Source organism: Camelus bactrianus, chromosome 9 (assembly GCF_048773025.1).
Source record: "Camelus bactrianus isolate YW-2024 breed Bactrian camel chromosome 9, ASM4877302v1, whole genome shotgun sequence".
NCBI lineage: Eukaryota > Metazoa > Chordata > Mammalia > Artiodactyla > Camelidae > Camelus > Camelus bactrianus.
Genome location: NC_133547.1, coordinates 77,562,765 through 77,587,244, shown reverse-complemented (window position 1 = coordinate 77,587,244; position 24,480 = coordinate 77,562,765). Strand labels below are relative to the sequence as shown.

The 24,480-nt window shown below is 34.1% G+C and overlaps 1 protein-coding gene and 1 non-coding gene across 2 annotated transcripts in view; both read right to left on the bottom strand.

The window, feature by feature from the left end:
• Positions 1-24,480, bottom strand: part of ITFG1 (integrin alpha FG-GAP repeat containing 1) — a 206,946-nt gene that overhangs the window by 24,713 nt on the left and 157,753 nt on the right. The window contains exon 14 of the mRNA XM_010950191.3: positions 12,837-12,915. Coding sequence (XP_010948493.3) covers positions 12,837-12,915 — 79 coding nt within the window. The remainder of the gene's footprint in view (positions 1-12,836; positions 12,916-24,480) is intronic.
• LOC123615402 (U6 spliceosomal RNA) lies at positions 20,319-20,421 on the bottom strand. The gene has a single exon (XR_006722968.1). It is a non-coding gene; the product is annotated as a U6 spliceosomal RNA (small nuclear RNA).

Sequence of the window (24,480 nt, the reverse complement as noted above, 5' to 3'; positions counted from 1 at the left end):
AATTACTACTTTTATAAATATACATAATTAAGTAAAATATATTATAATGATTAGTAAATTGCTCACTGAATTAAATTTTAAAATAACAAATATTTTGTGTAAAGACCAATGACTATACTAAATTCTAGGCCATTTGCCAAGTTACACAAAAACACTAGAACAACTACATGAAACCAGTGGGAACATCTGTCTAGGATACTAGAGTTTTCCCTTAATGCACTTACGAAAGTAAAAAGAAAATATTCAAAGATATTATAGCTTTTATGTGTACAACAGATTTTAAAAATGTGAACAAGATTTTCTTGATTGTCAAATTATTTCCTTTTTGTGTTGCTTCTAATAAAGTTACATTTCTCATGTTTTGACTTTGCTAATGCTATATCTACATTACTTCTTGTTCACTTCTGATCCATTTGTCCAGCATTTCTTCAGATGAAGACTTCCTTTCAGTCCACAATGGTCTCTTCCTTCTTTGAACTCCTATAGGACATTTGTTGCCACTAATTTGACACTTACTGCTTTGTAATTACTATTTAAGAAGATATTTTAAGAAATATATGTCTAGATCCTGAAATATAAAGTAGCCATGTCAATATTTTTGCACATTCACAGCACCTGGCAAAGTATCATTCTCAGTTACAGGTGAATAAGGTGAAGGGTATCAAATTTTTAGGAAGTCTTTTAAGTAATGACATGGAATCCTTGCTCTTTCTTAAGACTCCACTCTAGACACCTATGTCTCATAGAAGGGGCCTCTGAATAGTGAAGTCAGTCATCTTCCAGAAAGTTATTAGTCTTCTGAAGAGTCTTTCAGTAGTGGCTTATCATCTTATTTTTTTCTCTCCAAATAAACTGTAGACTTTTTGAGGATAATGAACATATTTCATACTTCTTAAAGTACCTAGGATTATAGCTTGTACTTATATGTTCAATAAATATTTTAAAACTAATAATAAAAAATATTCACAGAGCAAATCACTGTCACCGTGGAGTTTACTGTCTACATGCATAGCCCTGACCCTCAGACAACGTACACATTACAAATGCTCTTGAACTTTTCATTGTCAATTTCCAATCACTCTCTCAGTAATTTCTATTCTCTTACTCTTGTGTCTTTTTTACTTCCTCATACTTATTTTATAGATTTGTCCTTATAAATTTCTTTTTGATGTATTCTTACTATTCCTAACCCTTATTTAAGCTCATGTCTTCTTTAGTAAGTTAGGTGGAAGGGTTGCAAAGTCACTCATCTTTGAAGATAAAGTATATCTAAGTTTTATAACCCACTATTGTTTCACTGAAAGAGGTTATCACACAAAGCAGTGGTAAGGAAGGACTCCTGATTGTCCTCTCCAGGAAAGGACCAATTTAAATAAATAACAGAGTATTCCCAGTTTCCCCCTCCTATCTCTTGGCACTCCTGGCACTGCTGTCATTCATATCACTTATTCCTATGCCTTCATCACCCACTACACTGTTACTATTATTACTTTAAGCAATCTAAAAGTTATTTTTTAGATTAACTAAAAAATAAAACATCTTATTTTATCTCCATTTATCTCTTAAAGAATATTTATTCCTTTCTTATGTAGATACGAGCTTCTGAGTCCTTTTCACTGAAGAACTTCTTTTAATATATGTTTCTGGAGATCTGCTGGTAATACTTCCCTCAGTTTTTGTTGACCTGACAGTTTATTTCTCTTTCATGTTTAAAAGATAATTTTGCTGGGTACAGAATTCTATGTTGGTGTCTTTTTCTTTCAACACTTTAAATATTTCATTCTCTTTCTTGCTCGCATTGGTTTCTGACAAAGAAGTTGGCTGCAATTTGTATCTTTATTCTGCTATATACAGGTGAGTTTTTTCCTCTGGCTTATTTTCAAGATTTTCTCTTTGTGTTTGGTTTTCTGCAGTTTGATTATAATATGTGTAGGTACAGATTTAATGTTTATCCCACATGGCATTCTCTGCGCTTCCTGGATCTGTGGTTTGGTGTATGTCATTAATTTTGGAAACTCTTGGATATTATCACTTCAAGTATTTCTTCTGCTCTGTTCTTTCTTCTCCTCTGATACTCCTATTATATATGAAACTGTCTCACAATTCTTGGATGTTCTGTTGTGCTTCCCTCTCCCAATTCTTCTTCTTCGTTTTTTTTTTTTTTTTCTGGCATTGCATTTCAGCTTAGGGAATTACTGTTGATGTGTCTTCAAGCTCAAGATTCTTTCCTTGTCCATGTCCCTTCCACTGATGAGCCCATCAAAGTCATTCTTCAATTCTGTTACAATCATTTTGATTGTTAGCATTTCCTTTAGATTCTTTCCTAGAATTTCCATCTCTCTGCCTACATTATCCATCTGTTCTAAGATGTTGTCCACTTTTTCTATTGGAGCCTTAACGTATTAATCATAGCTATTGTAAATTTCCTATCTGATATTCCAAAATCTGTGACATATCTGAATCTGGTTCTGATGTTGGCTTTGTCTCAAAATTCAGACTGTGTGTCTGAGGTAGTGAGGGAGGGAAGAATTCTATAATCCTGTGAACAAATTTCAGTAGGCATGTGTCCCTGGGCTGTGCGCTTAAGAAATGGTTCTTAGCTTTCCATGCGCTCTATGCTTAGGTAAGACAGGAAGCCTAGAGGAGCTGGTGCCATTCCCCATGAAGTCTTTTTCCTTAGAAATGAGGTTTTGCTATCAAGAATACTCTGGGCACGTAAGGGGATCTTTTCTGGCTTTTCATGCTGAGAATCTAATGGAGTTCCTGGAAGTAAAACCCTTGAAAGTGTGGGGCCAGTTTTAATAAATATATGACAACATTATTTTCTCTGTTTTCAGTCCCACTGATTGAGAATTTTGAGTTAGGGTAAGTCAAGATGTGATAAGCTCTGTAGTATAATTTCTTCTTATAGGGCTTAGAGATTACATTTTGGATAGGTAGCAGTCTCAGACTATTGTTACTGATTTAACTTTAAGAAAACAAAATATTGGTTCTGCCACAGTGAATCAAGTCTTATAAAGAAAACACAAAATTATTCAGCCATCAACAATAAAACTCTCTCATGTTTTCTATACATTTACCTGAAATAGTTAAAGGATGAGTAACTTTGAGCTAAAATATCAGTCTTCAAATTTACCAGTGTACTAGAATGTCACATTGAATTACTTCAAAGTTGCACATTTACAACTCAAAAAATTTAAGTTGACTTCAATCTCAGGGGGGCCAAGCTAATTATTCACTTGCACATTTCTTCACAGTAGAGGTTACAAATTAGAAATAAGTAATATATAATAGTTGCCCCCTAGGAAAATTATATCCCTTTAAAGAGATAATAAGAAAATGTTGATGACATTAGTAACAACAACATAAATTTGTTTCCTATATTGTCTTCTTAAATGCCATTATACTCAAAATAAAAACATCCAGTTGCTGGGATATGGAGAAACTGAATGAGTTATCATAGATTATTTAGGTCAGCGGTCCCTAAATACCTATTAAAATTTACACTGAGAAAAAAAAAAAAGAAAAAAAAGAAAAAATATAACACATAATTCAAACTATTCTTAGCAATAAAAAATCTTATTGATAGTTCTCAAGATGTGGTCCCTGGACTCCTGGACCACCCTCTGGGAACTTGTTAGAAATGAAAGTCTATGATCTCACATCAGACCCACTGAATTGAAACTTTGGTGGTGGAACTCAGCAACTTCCATTTTAATTAGTTCTCTAGGGCACTGATCCCATCCATGAGGGCTCTGCACTCGCGACCCACTCATTTCCCAAAGGCCTCATGTCCTAATACCATCACACTGGGCATTAGGATTTCATCATATGAGTTTTGAGGGAACGTAAACAGTCTTTCACACATCAACAGCACACGAGGGTTCCAATGTCTTTAGACCCTCACCAACACTTGTTACTTTCTGTCTTTTTGGATACTAGCTATCCTAATGAGTGTGAGGTGGAGTCTTGTTGTGGCTTTGATTTGCATTTCTCTGATGATTAGTGATGTTGAACATCTTTTCATGTATTTATTAGCCATTGGTACATCTTTTCTGTAGAAATATCTACTCAAGTCCTATGTCCATTTTCTAATTGTTTTTGTTGTTGTTGTTGAGCATCCCCGATGATGTAAGGTTTCTGCCCGAGGCAATACCTGTATCTTAGTGCTTTCCTATTACAGTTCATTTAATAGTTACAACTGCATAGCAGCCTTTCAGATAACTACTCATTCACAAGGCTTAGTATGAAAAGAATTAATGCTAGAAGAACATTAAAGAATATCAATAGACTTTTATCAGTGAAGAAATGCTAAATATTAAAAAAATTAATTAAAAGCTTTTAATCTTTTTGTTCTTTATATTTAGATCTCTAATCTGAAAACTAAGTCTGAGTTTGCCAATGTTGTGGAGTAACTTTTCTGTTTTTAATGGTAAGAAGTCCTTCAGACCACTCATGTCTCCTTCCCTAAGCTCCTTGAGTGTATTAAATGGTATCTTCTTAGGTGAAAGAGATAATTTAACTCAATAATGAACACCCATTCCATCTCATTTATTAAATTATTCAGATACCACTAAAAGAAATTCTAAAATATATATTGATTAAAGAATAGGTGCTTCCTATTAACTAGTTTAATGTAAAAGAGTAACAATAGCTTCATATAAACGTTTGCAGGAGCACTATTTGGTTCTTAGTGTTCAGGCCATGTAGTAATTGTATCAGCATAACCTTCAGATATAAGCAATAACTGTTATTTCTGTTTTGTACAGTAAAACTGCCAGTACTGTGTATTACTGAAAATCTTTAAAAAGTAGTTCTGTTTACATGGACAAGGTTTAAATATACTAAGGGAGTCAAAATGATACACTGAATAGAACAATCTATTCATCCATTTTAACATAAGTATGGTCAAGTTCTTTGATTAAAATGACTGTATTTAATTATAGTCCTAATTGTTGAAAATGTAACTTTTTTGGTCTTAAATGAAGAATGCTAGAAATATTAGTTGTTTCAAGGTGAATCTGTTATCTTCCTCAGAATGTATATTAGGAAAATGGAAATCTATCTTCATTAAGTCAAGGAAGTGGACAGGAAATTTTATACCTAATACTATAAATGAAGATATTCATGTAAAATGTTTTGCACAGTGCCTGATCAGAATAAGTACTAATCACTGTTGGCTATTAATATTACTTAAGAGTAGCCCTTAAGCCCTAGGTCACAAAAGATAATGATGATATCCTTCATGAACAAACATCAGTGTGTCAGAATCACTGGGTTAGTAGACTCTTTTACTATCACTCAACTACTAAATAAATAAAGTAGAATCAGTAACCTACCAGAAAGCAAGGAATGTATTCATTACCTAAGTGCTGTTTCTGATATCGTTATGAAAAAAAAAAAAAGATTACGAAGTAGAAAAATCATAAGCCTAAAGCAATGAAGCAGAAACAGAAACATCATAAAACAACAGTTTGGGTTTGTTAAATTGTAGTCATCATTGCATTTTACAGAGTTATCATGGTTTAAATAGAAATGAAACAAAGATTGTTAGGATGACTTCCTTTTTAGAATACTCCAAGCTTTTATAAGATGACATTGAAAAATACTAGAGTAGTGCTAAGAATGTGTGAGTTTTGTAGTTAGACAGTCTTGAGTTTAAATCCAGCTTGACTAGTTAACAGCTGAATGACACAGCTAGATTTCTTTTGCTCTTACAGCCTCAGTTTCCTCAGTTAACTAACTATGAGGGCTGCCATGTAAGGACCCTGTGAAATTCAGTGAGATAACATGTAGTGGGTCTCGAATAGTGGCCAGCACAAGGCAGGGACTTCACAATTATAATAAACATCCACACATCTAGTAATTTTAATTTAGTTTTTACGAACTATTTCCAACTTTTATATTAGATGTTTAAACATCTGCTTACAACCAGATAAGAACTGTCACTATGATCTAGTTTGGTTAAGCTCAAGTTTTCTGTCTTAAATCTTATTTTAAACAAATGGAAATCTTAGTACTGGTTTTATATAATCATTCATTCAACAAACTACTTGGGTGTCCTAGAGTGGGCAGTGCACAGAAAGACAAAATTAGGTATAGAACGCATCCTCAATGAGCCTACAGTATTATAGACAAAGCTGCTGATACAAGGCAGAGTGTGGTAGGTGCTGTATGGAGAGGAAAAACGTAAAGTTCTATTGACCATTTGGTGGAAAGAGAGTTTATTTCCAGTTTTGAGAGTGGGGTTAGTGAAAGACTGATGGAACAGTGCTAATATTGTCATATTTGGAAGTTCTGAGATACAAGAATGGGGGAAAGGTGGAGATTGAAAGGGTAAACAAAGGCACCGATCTTTGTTCCATTCCTTCCATTAAAAGTGGAAATAGCTAGATACACTGGAAACTAAGCTGGACATGTGTGGGATGCATCAAGAGAATAAGAAAAGATAAAGGCTGTAAGGCTGGTAGGTAATGTAGGATTCAATTACAGAAGTGCTTGATTCTCAGGCAGTAGGGAGTCACTTAGGGATATAAAAAGAGCTGTGCTTTAGGAAAAAACTAGATTTCTAAGAGATCTCAACATTCTAGAAGCTAATTTTTGTGTTATTGAGGATAAACTGTTCAGACAATTGTCTGTGGGAGTAGTGTGGGGAGCTAGGAGGCATTATTTTGAGCAGGCACAATCTAATTATGGGTCTGTATCATGTTTTGTTTTCTTTGTGGTCTAGAAAGTCCAGATCAGTACAGGAAAAAACACATGAGAGAATAAAAATTTAGAATTTGTTTCAGGATAGAGCTAACCTAAAAGAGGAAATACTTATGAGTAAGTTGCTAAAAATATAATCTGTAATTAAACCAGCAATCTCTTCTTTAAGCTTACTTATTTGACTTCACCTTATACTGCATCTCTAATGAATTCAAGATAGGGAGTGGTGACAATTAAGGAGATGCAAAATCTAATTTTTTTCAAATACTATTCTATTTCAATTTTAGACTCAATTTATAGTAAATAATTCCTTGTATTGGCAATATTTTATTTAAGCATGCAAGAGAAAATCATCTCAAGAATTTTATTTCATTCTTGCACTGTTCAATGTGTACTAAGCGCTTCCTATGCTACAGGCATTGTACAGATAATCTATTTGTGAATTTCAACCTTCGCTGCAGCACTCAGCAGCTTTCTGTCGTTCGTGTTGGGCACAGCTGAAGTTAGAGGAAAACACGGATACTGAACCGTGAAGTCCTTAAGTTACACTTAGGGATGAGAAGGAAAACATCAATGGTATTACTGAGTAATGAAGGAGATTCTAATCAAATTCCTTCATACTAAATATACTTGTACATTAGACAGAGTTTGTTGAATAATTTACAACTTGTGGGATGACAAAACATTTGCTAGCAAAGGCCACAGAATAGACAAATTATATTCTTTTTCTCACGTTCTGTTCCCAAAGCTGGTATGTGGCAGTTTTCCCTTCAGTATTAGAATCTATATTCACTGCAATACAAGACTAGAACTCAGTTTGTAAATAGAATTTCATGAAGTAAATCTTTTATTTTTATTGGCAATACAATTCTTTCTTTTGCTTTTCCAGAATATGACTCTGACTCATTTGCGTCTGTGCAGATGGGATTTCTAATTGCTGAACAGTTGAATAATTTGCAAACTTTCTTATAGTTTCTCAGACTTTCTGTATTTCTTGCAATTAATTAATTCAATTTACAATGAAATAAAGAGGCTATGTTGGTACTGCTTAGAGCTATTCCACATTTTCCCTCCCTCCCCTTCGCTCTTTCATTTCAGTGAAAAAAAAATCACCATTATTAGCCAAGCCCCTCATTTTTATCTCTGTGGACTTGGGTACTCCTGTCAGATCTTTAGTTGGTGTGAGATTAAGGGAAGGGAATGATTCTTCTTGCAAGAAATCCAGCAGGGCATAACAACCCTTTCCACTCTCTTTTGTTATGAATTATGATTTTTGACACTAAAGTATGCCTGATTACGTACTGCTCAAGCTAAAATTTTGGGGTATGACAATTTAAAATGTGATGAGTGATTAAAATAAAATGACTCAGGACTAAAAAAATTCTTTTATGGATAATTACATGTGGATAAATGGAACATGACTATACTTTAAAGATAATTTCAGAAAATATGTAGGCGAGGAATGAACATAAAGAATGCAATGCTTTTTGACACTAGAAGATGTAACTGCCAATTACTGATTAAAATGGAGAAACCTGAAAGGTTAAAATTATAGAAAGACAATGTGCTTATGTGTCACATCATTTTCCTCAATAATCTAATGTTCACCATCAACATGAATTCTGTTATACCTTAACCCAAAAGCTTCTTTGCCCTTAATGCTCAGTCTTCCACACATTTTAACTGCTCTTGTATTTGAGGCATATGATAAAGGGTGTATAGTGGAGAAAGGTTACTTATGTTTTTCTTAGATATGTTAACAAATAGTAACTTTAGAGGACTAAAGGGAAATAATTTTATAACAGCAAGGACAAATAAGTAATTTAAGAGGTAGAAAAAAAATTCTTGGTCTAATAGCGTTATTATTCAGAAATGACCAACAACACAATAATCCACACAGTTTGGCTTACATGCTCCAATCTACTAAGTTCTTATCAAATATTTGGGTCCTTATTGCAGATCTATGGCTCATTTACACAAGCAGTGCGTGGTTATTTAGAAAATTAATGACTCCTCTGTAATGTAATTATCTAATAACATTTAACTGTTTAGGCTTTTGCCAGGAAGTAGAGTAGGACCACAGAGTACTGGTAACAATGATAAGGTCTAACTACAAGCAAAAAGGATAATTATGCTAGGCCTTTTTTGAATAACACTAAGTAAGGCATGTTATTGTCTCTGGCAGTGGCTTTCAAACATTTTTGACCACAGCCCACAATAAAAACTACATTTTATGTCATCACAGTAGGAACATAGATACACAAATCTGAAAACAAAACTGTGATAAAACTTTGATGAAATAATACTAAATGTTACTATCTGTGGTATACTCTGATATTTTCTATTGTTCTCTTTTATTCTATTTAATAAAAAGCCCTTATCAGAAGCCACTAAATTCATTTCATGACTCACTAATGAGTAGTGACCCTTAGATGCTCTGTAAGAAAACAAAGGCTGCAGCTTCTGAAGTATATAAAGGTGGTTGTTCTCTTCCTAGAGTGGAAAGTTCCCTACTAGTGGGACTGGATGGGTTGGAAAGTATGGCTTAATCAAGCAACTTTTTTTAGACAACATGCTTAATTAACATTTAAACTAGGGATTTTCATTCTTTAAAATCTGGGGCAGTTTTCATAAGAGTACTACCTAAATCAATTAAATTAAGTGCCACTTCCATGTTTAGAACATATATTTATGCGCGAAATACAGCATATGCTTGAAATCTTTTAAAAACATTTATTATTATTTATTATTAATATATTTCTCAAATTAAAAGCAATGTATGATCAGCTTAGCAAACTAAAATGCAAAAAAATAATATAGAGAAGAAAATCCCACAGCCAAGAGACGACCCTGGTAACATTTCTAACATGTCATTTTGTTTTTATGTTTTTCCTACACATGAGTACACTTACACACACATGTGGACACACACACACAATTTGGATTATGCACATAGATACACTTCCTTCCCAAATGTTATATCGTAAATACCTGTTCATTTCATCAAAAATTATTAAAAAATATTTTATAGTCTGGAAATTATTATAAAATGACATAATTTATTTCTCTATTGTTGGACATTTAGATTTTCTGTTTGCTACAGCTTTTTATTTTGTTTATGATTTTAAGCCATGAAAATTTATGCATTCACTTGATTTATACATTCAACTGCAATTTATCTTTTCTAAAGATACTTTCTTCTTTGCTCTTATGCTCACAAATTCCTTCCCAATCCAGGGAAGACGTAAATGGTTAATTGAGTCAGAATAAACCCAATGTTCCATTATTGTTTTGGAGTAGATTAAGAAGAAATTATGCTAAGGAGGTATTCTTCCACTCACTTAAAAAATCAGCAATGAATAGTGAATATTATTAATTGGGTTTTAGAATCTAGTAAGATAACTTATTAGGTGCCACTGCCTGGTTTGTAGTATAGGTTCAATAAATATATATGTTTTAAATGAACAGAAATCAAAGATTAAAAAATATTTTCTAGATGTAATTTTAAGAGTAATATTTTTGGTAGGCTCCAGTTTGTTGTAAAATTTATCTTTTTTAAAAAATAAAAAGGACTGAAAGTTGTAAATAGTTCCCGAAGTATACCAACTAGGAAGTGAATCTCTTGAAATCTTGCTCCCATATGATACATGTTAACAGTCTGATGAATATTCTTCCAGATGTGTTTTCTATGAAGTGAGAATTATTCACTTAACTGCACTTAACTTAATATATCACATGAATCATATATATCTTTGTTATATCATATATATACCTTTACTGTTATATTGTTATATTATATTGAAAAATAAACAGAGAATTATCTAGCTATTGTATCCACATACAAAATAATCCCAAAAGAAACTAGAACTAAAAAGAAGAAATTTTGCTATTAGCTACAACATAGATAGACCTTGAGGGTATTATGCTTAGTGAAGTAAGACAGACAAAGACAAATATTGTATTTTTACTTATATATGGAATCTAAAAAATAAACAAATGAATACAACAAAACAGAAACAGACGCATAGATACAGAGAGGAAACTAGCACTTTTCAGAGAGAAGAGGGGTTGGAGGGGGCAAGATAGAGGAAGGGGAATAAGAATTAAAAACTACTAGGTATAAAATAAATAAGATATGTAGTAACCTATAATGAAAAAGAATGTGAAAAATATATGTATATACATGTATGACTGAAACATTACTTATATACCAGAAACTGACACAACACTGTAAACTGACTATACTTCAGTAAAAAAAAAATAAATAAATAAAAGCAAAAAAATAATGTACAGCACAAGGAATATAACCTTATAATTATAGTATTATAAAGATTTTAAATGGAGTATAATCTATAAAAATATCAAGTCACTATGTTATATACACGAAATTAATATAACATTGTAAATCAACTATATTTCAATTAAAAAAATCAGGACTAGCTATGTGAACAGACATGGAAGAATTTATCATTCTATTAAAAGAAAGGAGGAAGGCAGGTCTTTAAAAAATTGATCTATTGCTATAATAACAAAGAAAATTACTCCATTTTAAACCATCAGTGCATTCCTGAGATAACCACCTACCTGATGGTCTTAAGTAAGCAATTCTTTCAAAATACAGATGAATTTAAATTGTTAGTATTTTAGAGAGCATTTTTGACTGGTAATTCACCAGTGAGCCAAGTTTTTGGTTTCGGGTATGCTGGCTTTGCCTCAGTTATACTAGCTTCATAAAAATGAAATAAGTCAACTTCATCTTTTTTTCCTGTGTTTTGAAACATCTTATCTAGCACTGAAGTTATCTGCATCTTGAACGTCTAAAAGAAGTAACTTATAAAAGATAAAATCAGCTGATCCTAGAATCTTTTTTATACAGTTTTATATTTGAATTAAAATGTAAATAAGTGATTTGTTCAAATGCTCTACATCCTTATTTAAATTTCTTTGACTGACTGTGTTATATTAACCTATTTGACTATACAGTTGACCCTTGAACAACACAGATTTGAACTGCACAAGTCTACTAATATGCAGATTTTTCTCAACAGTCAATACTACAGTACAGCATGAACCACACTTGGTTGAATGGGAGGGTATGCAGGAATGAGGGTCAACTCTAAGTTATAGGCAGATTCTCAACAGTGCAGAGGGTTGGTGCACCTAACTCCCCATGCTGTTCATGGGTAAACTGTTGTGTTTGTCAATTTCTTCTACAGTTTTTTTTAAACAGTTTTTGTTTTATGGAATGTTTCTGTGCTGAAGCAGTAGCATGACTGACAATATTAAATGTGTACAATTAGCTAAAAAGGAAACTCACGCTAGTATATTATGTTAGGCCACCATATAGAATGAAAACGGCCATAAAATAGTTCTTCCCTTTTTTTGGTCCATATAAAAATGAGGAGTAATAGTAACTCTGTTTATTGAATAAGGCTAGGACTCTAGGAGTCTCAAATAAGCATATTAATATGTTAGGATTCCTGTTCCTTTTCAGAGAATTGAAATTTTCACAGTTGTGTTCACTGATTTGGATCTTATCTCAATCAGCCAGTCATCTGTCAAGAGTAGACAACCTTTCTTAGTCTTATTTCCTTTTTGTCTTGATTGCATTTCCTTTCATTTATACAAAGGTAAAACAAATTTTTCTTTATAATCATACATTACAACAATTTATATAGTATTAATCTGTATAATATTCCAGTTTCCATTTCACATATGAAAAAACAAGGATTAATCTAGGTGTAGATTGGATTCTTAATTTTTACTTCTTTTAAGATGAGCTTTGTTAACTAATTTACCATTTCATACTTTAATCAAGGTAACTCAAGTGATTGTTTCCAATCTCTGTTACTTCAGCTGAAAAATAAGGATAATGATTTGTCTTCACCATATAGGGATATATGAAGAATAAATGTTAATATATTTGTCATGAGGACCTTTTGTCATCTACTGATTTAAGTCTACAGAAAGACAATGTAAATAATATAAACATAATATAAACAATACAAACAGTGAAGATTTTATAGAGGGTGTGTAAACATGATGATAGTTTTTGTCATCCAGTTTACTTTGCCCATATATTGATTAAAGGTGCTATTATGCATTATGGACATTGTATCTAGTCTTACCAGAACCATTTTTCAGATATCCATTTGCATCTACAGTTGTATACATGATGTAAGGTCCAGGCTGATTTACTCCAAAGGGCTGCAATAAAAAAGAAATAGTTTAAGTCTTGGAAAGTAAGTGAATCACAGGGAAATATTTACAAGATCTTGTGGTAGCTCACAGCGAAAAAAAAATTGTGACAATGAATACATGTTCATGTATAACTGAAAAACTGTGCTCTACACTGGAATTTGACACAACATTGTAAAATGACTATAACTCAATAAAAAAAATGTTAAAATAAATAAGTAAATGAGGCCTAAAAAATAAAAAAATAAAATAAAATAAAAATAAAGACATTTATTTGAAAAATAAAGTACAATTAAAAAAAAGAAAGTAAGTGAATCATTTGAAGCTTCAGGCAAATCTATTACAACAAAGTAAACACACATAAAATTCTTACATAGATGGCAGTTACTTAGAGAACATTTTCATAAATATATAACCAGTGTTATCTATTCAAAAGAAAATCTATTAGAAAATCCTTAACATTTAAAATAATTTGATAGTTGCATTTATATAGTTCACTAATTTTATTGGGTATTTCAAAGATATAGTAATGTCTCTGTTACAGGAGGATGAATATTTTAAGCAAAATTTTCTTTACTACTTTTGGTCCCACCTGGAATAGTTTCATTATGACACTTCTGTTGAATACAGCATTGCTTTTCTCTTCTGGAATGAATTTTACATTTTACTAATAAATATCAAAATAAATAAAATCCATCTATAGTAATTACAATAGAATAAAAAAATACTGATGAGTAGTTCCAACATATTTTATCTCCTGTACTAGATTTAGAGAATACATTATTTTCTGGTTAAGGGAAACTCAACTTGCAGAGCCTTGTTACAATGATGAATTTTATTTCCAACTTGTGTATTGTTCCCTATTTCTGGAACATTCTTCACATTCTTGATACAATAATTTATTTTCTTTAGAAATCAAGACTAATTAAATAGGATGTAAAGAAACCAATGTCAGCTATCCTAAGAAGAGATGAGAAAATGATCAAGAAATGCTTTGAACACTTCACAGAATTAAAAATTCTGTTCTTCCCAATAAAGTAGGGAAAAGTTAAAAAAGATGTTTAGCTGGCCTCATTAAGCACAGCAAATGATTTTCTTCCAAGATGACAGGCAAGAAATAATTAATTTCATTGATGCTACAATTACCTGATTGACATTTTAAGAACTTTAGAAGTCCATGTGCTTCAATGATCATGAGAAAACAGGTTGCTATGAGAATGGAATTACTCATAAGACATTATTAATTGAATAAAATGCATGAGAGACTATCACATAAATAATAAAAACAAACTTGTTAATGTAGCTTGTGAAAAACTTTTATGTAGAAAGAAGAATATTACACTATGTACAACATACTACTTCCATCAAAGAATTGCCAAAATTCTTTATTTATGTTGCTATTTTGTATACAGACAAAAGAAAGCATTTTTCTTTAGACAGTTTTTTTTAAAACTGAAATATGGTTAATTTACAATATTGTGTTTTAAAAGTACAACATAGTGATTCAGTTTTTTCCCATATATTCCATTATTTGTTATTTACAAGATTTGAATATAATTTCCTTGCTGTACAGTAAATCCTTGTTGCTTATCTATTTTATGTATAGTAATTTGTATCTGTTGATCCCTACTCCTAATTCATTCCTCCCCTGCTCCCTTTCCCTTTTGGTAAGTTATTTAACCTCTATTTCAGTTTCCTCATCTTAAATTTGGGATAATCATGTACCTATCTCATAGGATTGCAGTAAAGATTGAGTAAACATGTGTAAAATAATTAGAACAGCGCCTGGCACACAGTAAGTGCTCAATATGTATGCACTATTAGTTTTTACATTTTGGCCAAATAAATTAATGTCCTTTTTGGTAATGAAATCTCATTTTCAATTATGTTGAACTACTGAGTGAGCAAATTATTTTAATCAAAACCAGAAACATTTATCAAGTTAACCTTCTAGTTTTCTTTAATGTAGGATTCTAAAACTACAGGAATAATTTATTTGCAAGAATGTATGTTTGGAATGAAATTCCACTTCCGAGTATATATAATTTGCTGTGTATAAAGTCAAGGTTGTTAGCTTACAGTAAATGCCTTTTCTAAAAGTCTGGTGCTGTGGTTTTCAAACTTTAGCATACATCAGAATCCCCAGGAGGGAGTGTTAAACCACAGGTTCACTGGTTGCACCTCCAGATGTCTTTGTTCGGTAGGTCTTGGTGGGACCTGGGAGTGTGCATTTCTTACAAGTTCCCAGGAGACGCTGATGCTGGTGGTTCTGGGACCCCTCTTTAAGACCCACTGATCTACTGGGACTACACTTTGTATACTTCATAAAAATTGGCAGTTTCTGAGAGTATTTAATGTAACCTATATACCATTGTATAACAATTGAGTTTTGATTGTTATCAATAAAACCATTAATTCAGTTGAGTGCATAAAAAACAATGTTTGAAACACTTCTCATTCTTTTCAGTTGCTTTTAGTGGTGCAGAAAATTGTTTCTTTAGCAACAGTGCTCCTTTATCAACCAATAATAATGCAAAGGAGTTAAATGAGGGTTCACAGAACTGCAATTTCACAGAATTTAAAGGCAGAGAAACATCTGAATTGAGATTAAGAAGTTTTCTAAATTGTGATATCACCTGCAATGTTTATATTTACTTTAATTTATTTAGCTGTAAAAGGCATGATCTTAAAATATTTATTGTGTAAATGTTTTCTCATGGCCTGTTCTGTTCTGACATAAGCATACTCATTTTTCATACTTAACTATAAAACAGCATGACCTTTTCCTCCTAAAGGTAAACCTTAGGCTATCTAATAGCTAGGTATATAAGTGAAGTGCAGGGTCTTGTTGCGAGCAGAGTTGCCTTGACAAAGAGGCAAGTAGAATACACCAGAAAATACAGATATTTCAGCATTAAGTAACCTTTATCAAAATTCAGAAGCAAATTATAATTTGCATGTAACTCAGATTCAGAGATAAGACAATAACCATGAAGGGAGGAGGAGTCTTACCTTGAACACTAAATACAGAATAATTCAAATGAAAGAATCCTGTAGTTTATGCAGTGCCACAAAAAATAGTTTAAAAACAATTTGGAGGGAACATCTCAGAAAAGGAAAATATCTGATTAAATGGATAATTAGGGTGCAGGCTTAAAAAGATTAGGTGTACTGGTCAGAACACACAGCAAATCAGAGAAGGATGAGAGTAATTAACTTTTTATTGCAGTTGTTATTCTAGCCTAGGAGTTGGTAAACTCTTTCTTCAAAAAGTCAGATAGAGAGTAAATATTACAGGCTTTGTGAGCCACAAGATCTTGTGTAACAACTACTTAACTCTGCTGCAGTAGCCTGAAAACAGCCATAGACATGTATGTATATAAATGAGTATGTCTATGTTCCACTAACAATAGGCAGAAAGCTGGATTTGGTCTATTGGGTGGAATTTTCTCACCCCTGTTCTATCCAACAGGAGACACAATAAGGCAGAAATTACAAACGTCTAAGTAGTTTGACACACTTATCAGTCTAACAGAAAGTTCTGTGCCAATCCTACACTTTAATGTTTAGAAATGTGTTCCATATACATATCATACTTTTAACGATATATAAAGTAAGTAATTGCTTTTAATTTCCTATATTAAGTGAATAATTAGGGAGTTCTTCAAAATTTCATGAGACAGTTTCTTCCTTTACACAGTGAGACATTTAAGTTCCTGACTTGAACAGAACAAGGTTTGTAAGTGGTAGGAGCAGGCTCTGAGTCAGGGTATCTAGGAATGGACCTGGTGCATGTGCTTAGTTTCATTTGAATTTTCCTATCATGCTTTTGAGGATGCAACCCATGGTAAGTGGTATGACAGTCTTAGTTGTCTAAATGCAAAGAGTTCTTGCTTAATGAAATCAACATATACTAGGGTTTCTATAAAATGAACTGTTTTCTCCTTAAAAATTTTTTTTGATAAAGCAGAAACATATTTTCATGGAACATATTTAGCAAATTGACTTAATACATTTTGGTAAGACAAGATTAAGACATTAGCTATTCCTACAGAATGCTGAGCACTGTACCTCATCACCTAGCAAGTTCACTTTTTGTGTGAAAATCTTAGCACAAATCTCCCACAGATGATCGTGCCTTTCCTTTAAAATGTCATGTCTGATATTTGAAAGAGTTCAGAGAAATTAAAAAAAATTACTGACCTCTCAACTTTTCCATACCATAAGTAAAAAAAAAAGGACTGTATTTAGTTTTTTTTTTCCTTCTTCCCTTACTCAAGGATGTGTCACACTGATGTGATGTACTTTAGGTGTTGTATTATAAGATTCTTTTAAACTATCCTCTGTATGCCTGTTGACATCTATAAAATCAGGGTTGGAATGCCTCTATTTTCCTAAGAAACAACCTTTTTCAGTAGCCTGGAGAAATTTTGGTGGTTTCTGTGTCAGTGTCAAGGACCTGATTATCTAAGGATTTGTTTCAAGGAACTGGGCTCCTACAATGAAGACCAAATATATTCTACAACATTGGCTCTGGAAGATAAGACAAAACTGGAAGGACTTACAAGACATATTATATTAGATAAATATCAGTGTTAGGTTTGATTATGCAATATAAGTTTATTATTCTAGAACATTAGAAAGATAGCTGCCTTGCAGTGTGCACTTAATTTTTCTCAAAGATAATCCATCATGTTTTTCATAAACACTCACTGATATTTTTCTTTATGTTCATTAGTGTTAGCTGCATTGCCCAATCTAGTTTAATACTGACTTTTTAATATTGTTTCTTACTCATTTGTTCAAGACATTAAATTCAATATATTATTCTCTTTACTCTTCAATATTTTATTTTCTTTAAATTTTGGTTTCTTCTTAAAACTGCAAGACATTTTTTCCCTTTGTAAAGGACGGTAAAAAGACATATCTCTGGGAACACAAGTAAGGGATGTTTCCCTTTATATTAGGGCTTTGCAGAGTACATTTCTCTTGTGAATAAGTTGTGGTTTATTTTGCAAGTGTTCAAACTTAACAATGAATATGTGATCGTGGTAAAGAGACGGTATAGTAAATTGATCAGTGTAGGACTATCAGAAAACAAACCAAATTTTAGGAAAAGCTCATTTATTCATACATCAAATATTTATTGTGTCAGGCACTGTGTTAGGAAGTAAGGACAGAATAGTAAACAAGACACAGCCTTTCCTCTTCAAGGACTTAGGACAGAAAACTCACTACATGACAGAAGTGGTAAGCAGTAGGACTAACTAAGCATAGGCTGCTGAGAAACAATAGAAGGTGTGTCCAATCCTACGTCAAAGGGGAGCCAGCAAATGATTCTCAGAGGAGATATGGTCTAAGAGCTGAACTGAAGGTCACATGGAGGACTCTGAGAAGCTGGAGAAGAGGAGGCTGCAGGTAGAGGAATAACGCGCAAGAGGCTGGAGATGAGAGAGCATGGAGGACACAGTAGTTCAGTGTGGCTGACAGCGAGCTGGGAGAGGGTGTGAGCAAGGACAGCAAGGGGTAAACAGAGGCTCTAACTCAATAAACTAGATTAGACCCATTGCTCAAGGGTAGAGGGCAGCCACTGAAGGTTCGTATTTTACAAAGATCGCTGAGGTCGCTTTCTGAAGGATGGCTCAGATAACTGTAGTCAGGTGAAAAACAGTGATAGAAAGTAACAGGACAGATAGAAGGGGCAGTTAAGGGGAGAGAAGAGTAATCTAGTAGATGTGGGGGTGAGGGAAAGGAAAAAGTAACTGGATAGGGAACATGAGCAGTTTACAGGGGGGACACACTCGATTTCAGTTTTTGAGGTCCTGGTAAGACACTCAGATATAAAGGTCTGAAACTCAGGAGGGACAGATGGTAAATTTGGGAGTAATCAGTATCACAAATAGCAAAGAAAAAAAAAAAAAAAAAAAAAAAAGAAAAGCCAGGGGAGTGACTGAAATACTTGGAGTACATATAGAGTGAAAAGAAAACTTGGAAGGAATCCTGAGATGCAGCAACCTGTAAAGGATGAGCAGAGGGCAAGTCCACAAAGGAAGCTGGGAGAGTGGCCAGGGACATAGGAGAGGATCCAGGAAGGGCGAGTGTAAAGGAAGCCAGGAAAGGGAGTGTTCCTGGAAGAAGTGATGAGCAGAATCAAGCGCACTTTCAGTGGTGTAAGGCCAAGGACTAGACTGCACAGTGGGTTAAAGATATGGAAGTAAGCAACTGGAGAGATCCAACTGTAGAGAACTCAAGAAGTCTGGCTAGGAAGGAAAAACAGGGATTAGGCAGTGACTGGAGAGGAGGTGGGGTTTTGGAGGTAGTACCTGTATATGTGTTTATAGATAAGGGAGATTTGGGCACTCTTAAATGCTGATTCCCTGGCACCAACAAGGATGGAGTTGACTACATGGGCCAGATAGAATAAGCAATTGAATGAGGTCCCTGAGATGTATGTAGGATCCTCAGCATAGTTAGAGCATTAATTTTTAGTCACGAGAAAAAGGAAGAGGGATGAGTGTGGATGAAGGGATGACATTTTCGTGCTACAGAAGTCAACTGACAAATTGTTAAACACAAAGTCCTGAGCTAGGTTCTCTAAGACACTGACAAACAAACTGATACTATCTCTGCCTTCATGGAGCTATTTAAAAGGAATGTGCACAGACTCTCTCTGTATACAGAGTATTAAAGGGACATTTCTAAACTCCTCTGCTGTTCAACTGGGAAAGAACTCATCTGCTTGCTTCTAGACTCATAATCTATAAAGTGGGAAAAGGCACCACTAGGCTTTGGTAAAAAGAATGACCAAGTGACAGGGAAAGAAGCTATGATCTCTACTAACATAGAGGAAGGCCAAAATACGCCTTATGCTGAGAATAAAAAATTCAAGATATTAGTTGAATATTGAAAGAAAAAAGTTAGGAAATAGGAATATATTCTTTTGATTCACAGATGCTTATGGTAGCTTTCACTAAAAATACTGATATCTTCCATATCCATATTTCATAAATTTTGTAATATCTATTAAAAAAGATTTATATGACAAGAAAAGGTCAAGAAGAAGTCAAGGAGATCTCTGAATAGGACTATTCTGAAGGCAGGCAGAATACCAGTGTTTCTCAGATATTTGGAACTCACTGTCCTTATTAATAAAGGGATATTATGGATCCAGGGAAAAAAACATTAACATTGACAAATAATAGCAGATACACTTTTTGAATATTTATTGTATATTAGGCCTCTCTTGTGATTTATCTATATTAATTCCTCTATTCTTAACGAAAACTTATGTGGGAGTGTAGTAAGCAGAATAATTATCCCCTAAACAGGTTCATATCCTAATTCCCAGAACCTGCTAAATATAATGCTGCAAGTGGACTTTGCAGATGTGATTAAGGGTTTTTTTTCTTCTTAAAAATATGGAATGCTTGCTGAATTTGCATGTCATCCTCGTGCAGGGGCCATGGTTATCTTCTCTGTATTGTTCCAATTTTAGTATATTTGCTGCTGAAGCGAGCACATGATTAAGGATCTTGAGATGGGGAGATTACTTTGGATTATCCAGGTGGGCTCAATGTAATCACAAGGGTTCTTATAAGTGAAAGAAGAAGGCTAGATGGGTTAGGGTCAGGAATCTGAAGATGCTATACTGTTGGATTTGGAGAGGGAGGCAGGGGCCATGAGCCAAGGAATGTAGGAGACCTCACGAAGTTCATGAAAGGTAAGGGAATGGATTCTCCCCAAAGCCTCCAGAAAGAATGGAGCCCTGCTGATGCCTTGATTTTAGCTCAGTGTCAACCACATATGGGGTTCTGACCTCAACTGTACAAGAATAAATCTGTGTTGTTTTAAGCCACTAAGTTTATGGTAATTTGTTAGCAGCAAGAGAAAACTAACATAAATGGGTACTATTAGTTTCCCTGTTATATACATGTGGACAAAGAGACTGACAAGAGTTAAATAATTTTCCCAAAGTTACGTGGATAGTTGAAGAAATTCTCACTTTATCTTCTTATTTGCTCTTTGAGGTAGAAGACAAGGTCAGTTACTGAGAACTGGAAGTTGGGGTTGGATGTAAAGGAAATTGGAAAATATCTAAAATAGTTCTTATGAAAAATAAGAATTTCCAGTCTCATATGTAAATTCCTTATCTCACACTAAAGTATTTACAGAATATAAGATATGACGAATTTGCCTTAAAATTATCTAAGGGAGGCTGTGAGGGGAATAAGTAGTGGGTGGGGGTATAGGTGAAATAAGACTGGGTATGCGGGGGTAGTGTTCCAGCTGGATGGTAGTATTGGCACAGGGAGTTTTATACTACTGTATATTTTTAACCATATTTAAAATTTTTCAAAAAAAGTTAAAAACACAATTCAAGGTAAAGAGTAAAAAATGTCACAGAGGAAGATATACTGAAAAAGCCATGAAGTAACAAAACAAAAACAACTTTTAAAATAAAGCAACACTGACTGACAGAGAACCTATTAGTGGTGCCTGAGGAAGAGCTGGGTAGGGAAGGAGGGCCAGGGAAGGTGGGAAAGAGAGACAGCCAAGGGGCACGAAAAACTGTTGGATGTGATATACTCGTTATTTTGATATTAGTTATCGATCATCTCTGTGTATCCATAAAAAGATATATTGCATATATACATATATATTATATATGTCATAACATCAAATCAAATATATCAAATGTGTACAGTTTTATTGCATGTCAATTATACTGCAATAAAGCTATAAGAAATAAACAAACAAAATAAAGCAATACTGATAAAAATTCAAGGAGAGCTTCTGGCTTCTGGTCTGACATGTAAAAAGCTTGGAAGTTGTTATTCCTGTACTCATAGCAAAAAAAGCTGAAGAAACTGAAAATCAACTCTATTTAGATGCATCAGAGAACTGAGGTCACAGGGCAAACTGTTACCCTGAAAACTGAGAGAGGCAGACACAGAGAATCACAGCTTACTGGGAGCAGAATTCTAGAAGCAGAAGACTGAAATTGGAGCCAGTACTGGTAGGAACACTTAAACTGTGATTGAGAAATTGCTGGAGAATCAGTTAAAACAGTTTGAGAGTTCAAAACTCTGGGGGAGACAGGGAGGCAGTCTTAGAGGAACCCCACACTTTTGTAACTTTTACCTCCAGGAGTTCATCAAATTCTCAAGGGGAAGTTTGGGGGAAAAACCCCTCATGCTTCTAGCACAGAGAAGGGCAAGAAAACATTTAAAAATATGCCCAGACCTCTCTGTTCTCCTTAACAATAGCTTGCCCTTAAGGAAAACTATTTTACCAGAGCTCAAGTAATTTGGGTTTTACTAAAGCCTAACCTGGGGGAAAGGAAATAACTAACTTCAGCCTCCTCTAGCTTTCCTGTTTAACCTGCAGGGGAGGGGAAGCTGAGAAGCACCTGTGCAAGTCGCAGCCCAGGGATACAGGCTCACTAAGACTGAGACTTAATCACAGAGTTATAGGATGCTTCTCCTACTGTAGTGCTATACTTCACAACCACATCAATTGGGCTCCTGTTTAATAATGAGATTACAGTTAACAGAACTGCAAACTTCAGACCCATTTAAGATGGTGTCTGTAGGGTGACATAAAGACAACAGAGGAGACAAAAAAGACACTAGAGGAAAATTTTGCCTTTGACAGCACAGCTACTGCAAACAGTAACACGGTCTATTTCCTAGCCAGATAAACATAAAACCTCATAATAAAGGCTTATCTACCAGTTTCTTTCATCCAATACATCATGTCTGGCTCTCAACAAAAAATTTCAAGGCATGCTAGCAGGCAGAAAACACAGTTTGAATAGACAAAGCAAGCATCAGAACCAAATTCAGATATGGCATGGATGCTGGAATTATCAGACCAGAAATTTAAAATCGTTATGATTAACAAGATAAAGGCTCTAATGGAAAAAAGGAGACAGCGTGCGAGTAAAGATTTGTTAATTTAGGCAGAGAGATGGAAACTCTAAGAAAAATCAAAAGGAAGTGGTAGAAATAAAAGATACTGCAACAGAAATAAAGAATGCCTCTGATGAGCTCATCAGTAGATTAGACACAGCCAAGGAAAGGATCAGTGAACTTGAAGATAAAACAACAGAAACCTCCAAAACTGAACTCCAAAGAGGGAAACTGATGAAAAGACGGAACAGAGTATCCAAGAACTCTGGGAAAATTATCAAGGTGTAACATGTGTTGTGGGACTACCAGAAGGAAAAGGAGGAGAGAAAAGAACAGAAGAAGGATCTGAACTTCAAAGAAAGTAATGAATGAATGGGAGGCAGAGGATGAATAAATGGATGAATGGGAGGCACTCGCAGAAAAGCCCAAAGGTGCTGGGTTGTTAGAGTAGTCATTCTAAGAACAGCTCTGCACGCTGGACTTTACTTATGTCACTTTCTAAATGGTTCTGTTCTCCATACAATAGAAGTGGGTGTTAGTTTAGGATGAGGAGCATTAGTGACCTTAGAAGTATAACCTGCCCTAATCAAACAGCCTTTCCTATCAAAATTTCTGCTAAAATTTGTGGGTAAAAAAAATGGGCTCAATTTCAACTTTTTAAAGTTCTTTGATTGACCATGTAATGAAAGAGCCATACAGTGGGGATATGGTCAATAAGAAAAGAAGAGGAACAAAGGGTCTGAATAGTTCACAAATTGGTTAGACAATACCTGAATAAACAAGTCCATCTTTAGCCCCCAATTAATCAGACTTGCATTTAATTAAAAAAATAGACTTTATTTTTATAGTTTTTGATTCACAGTAAAAATTAGGTGGGAAGTATAGATTTCCCACATACCCTCTGCACTTCCCCTCCTCAGAGCCTCCCCCACTGTACACCTACATTTTTATAATGATATGGAAGCAGATAGGTTTGACCAGGTACTCATATCATTCACAGTGGATGTCGTGACACAGTGTCCAGACCTTCCCTTCAGGACTGAGGCAGTATTCCCTGAGCTGCTCCAAGTGTTGGCTGCTAACAGCTCATAGCTGAGTTCTTACCTAGAAATTCTTACCTAGAAATTTTCTTAACCAAAGGGAGCTGGCTTGTACAAATTATAACCCCTTCCTAGAGACTGCCTGCATGCAATATCTGGTTCATGCAGGACCATCTTAGAAAAACCATCCTAGCTCCACAGCTCATACACCAACTTCTCCTTCAGCCAGTCCTGCTTTCCTAACTACTCCAGAGATGTTGCTTTCAAGAAGAGTCTAGATTAAACCTTTCCATGCAAATCTCTGGGTCAGGGTCTGCTTCCACATGTCTTAAATATGGGAAGTTTCCCAATCATACATAAAACATTGATAATGAGGTAGTGCTTTAAAGGGTTATTAAAAATATGAAACTCTAATCAGAACATCTAGTTCTGTGTTTTAGTTTTATTAATTAATGGCTCTATGATTTTGGATAACTTATTTCTCTGAGCCTTAAGTTTCCTCACCTTTAGATAAGGTATATAATTCCTTATGAAACAAGGGTTATTATGAGGACCCAAACAGGGATATAGCAACACACGTGCATGCACTCATGCTTTTAAATATAATGTAATATTCTTATTAC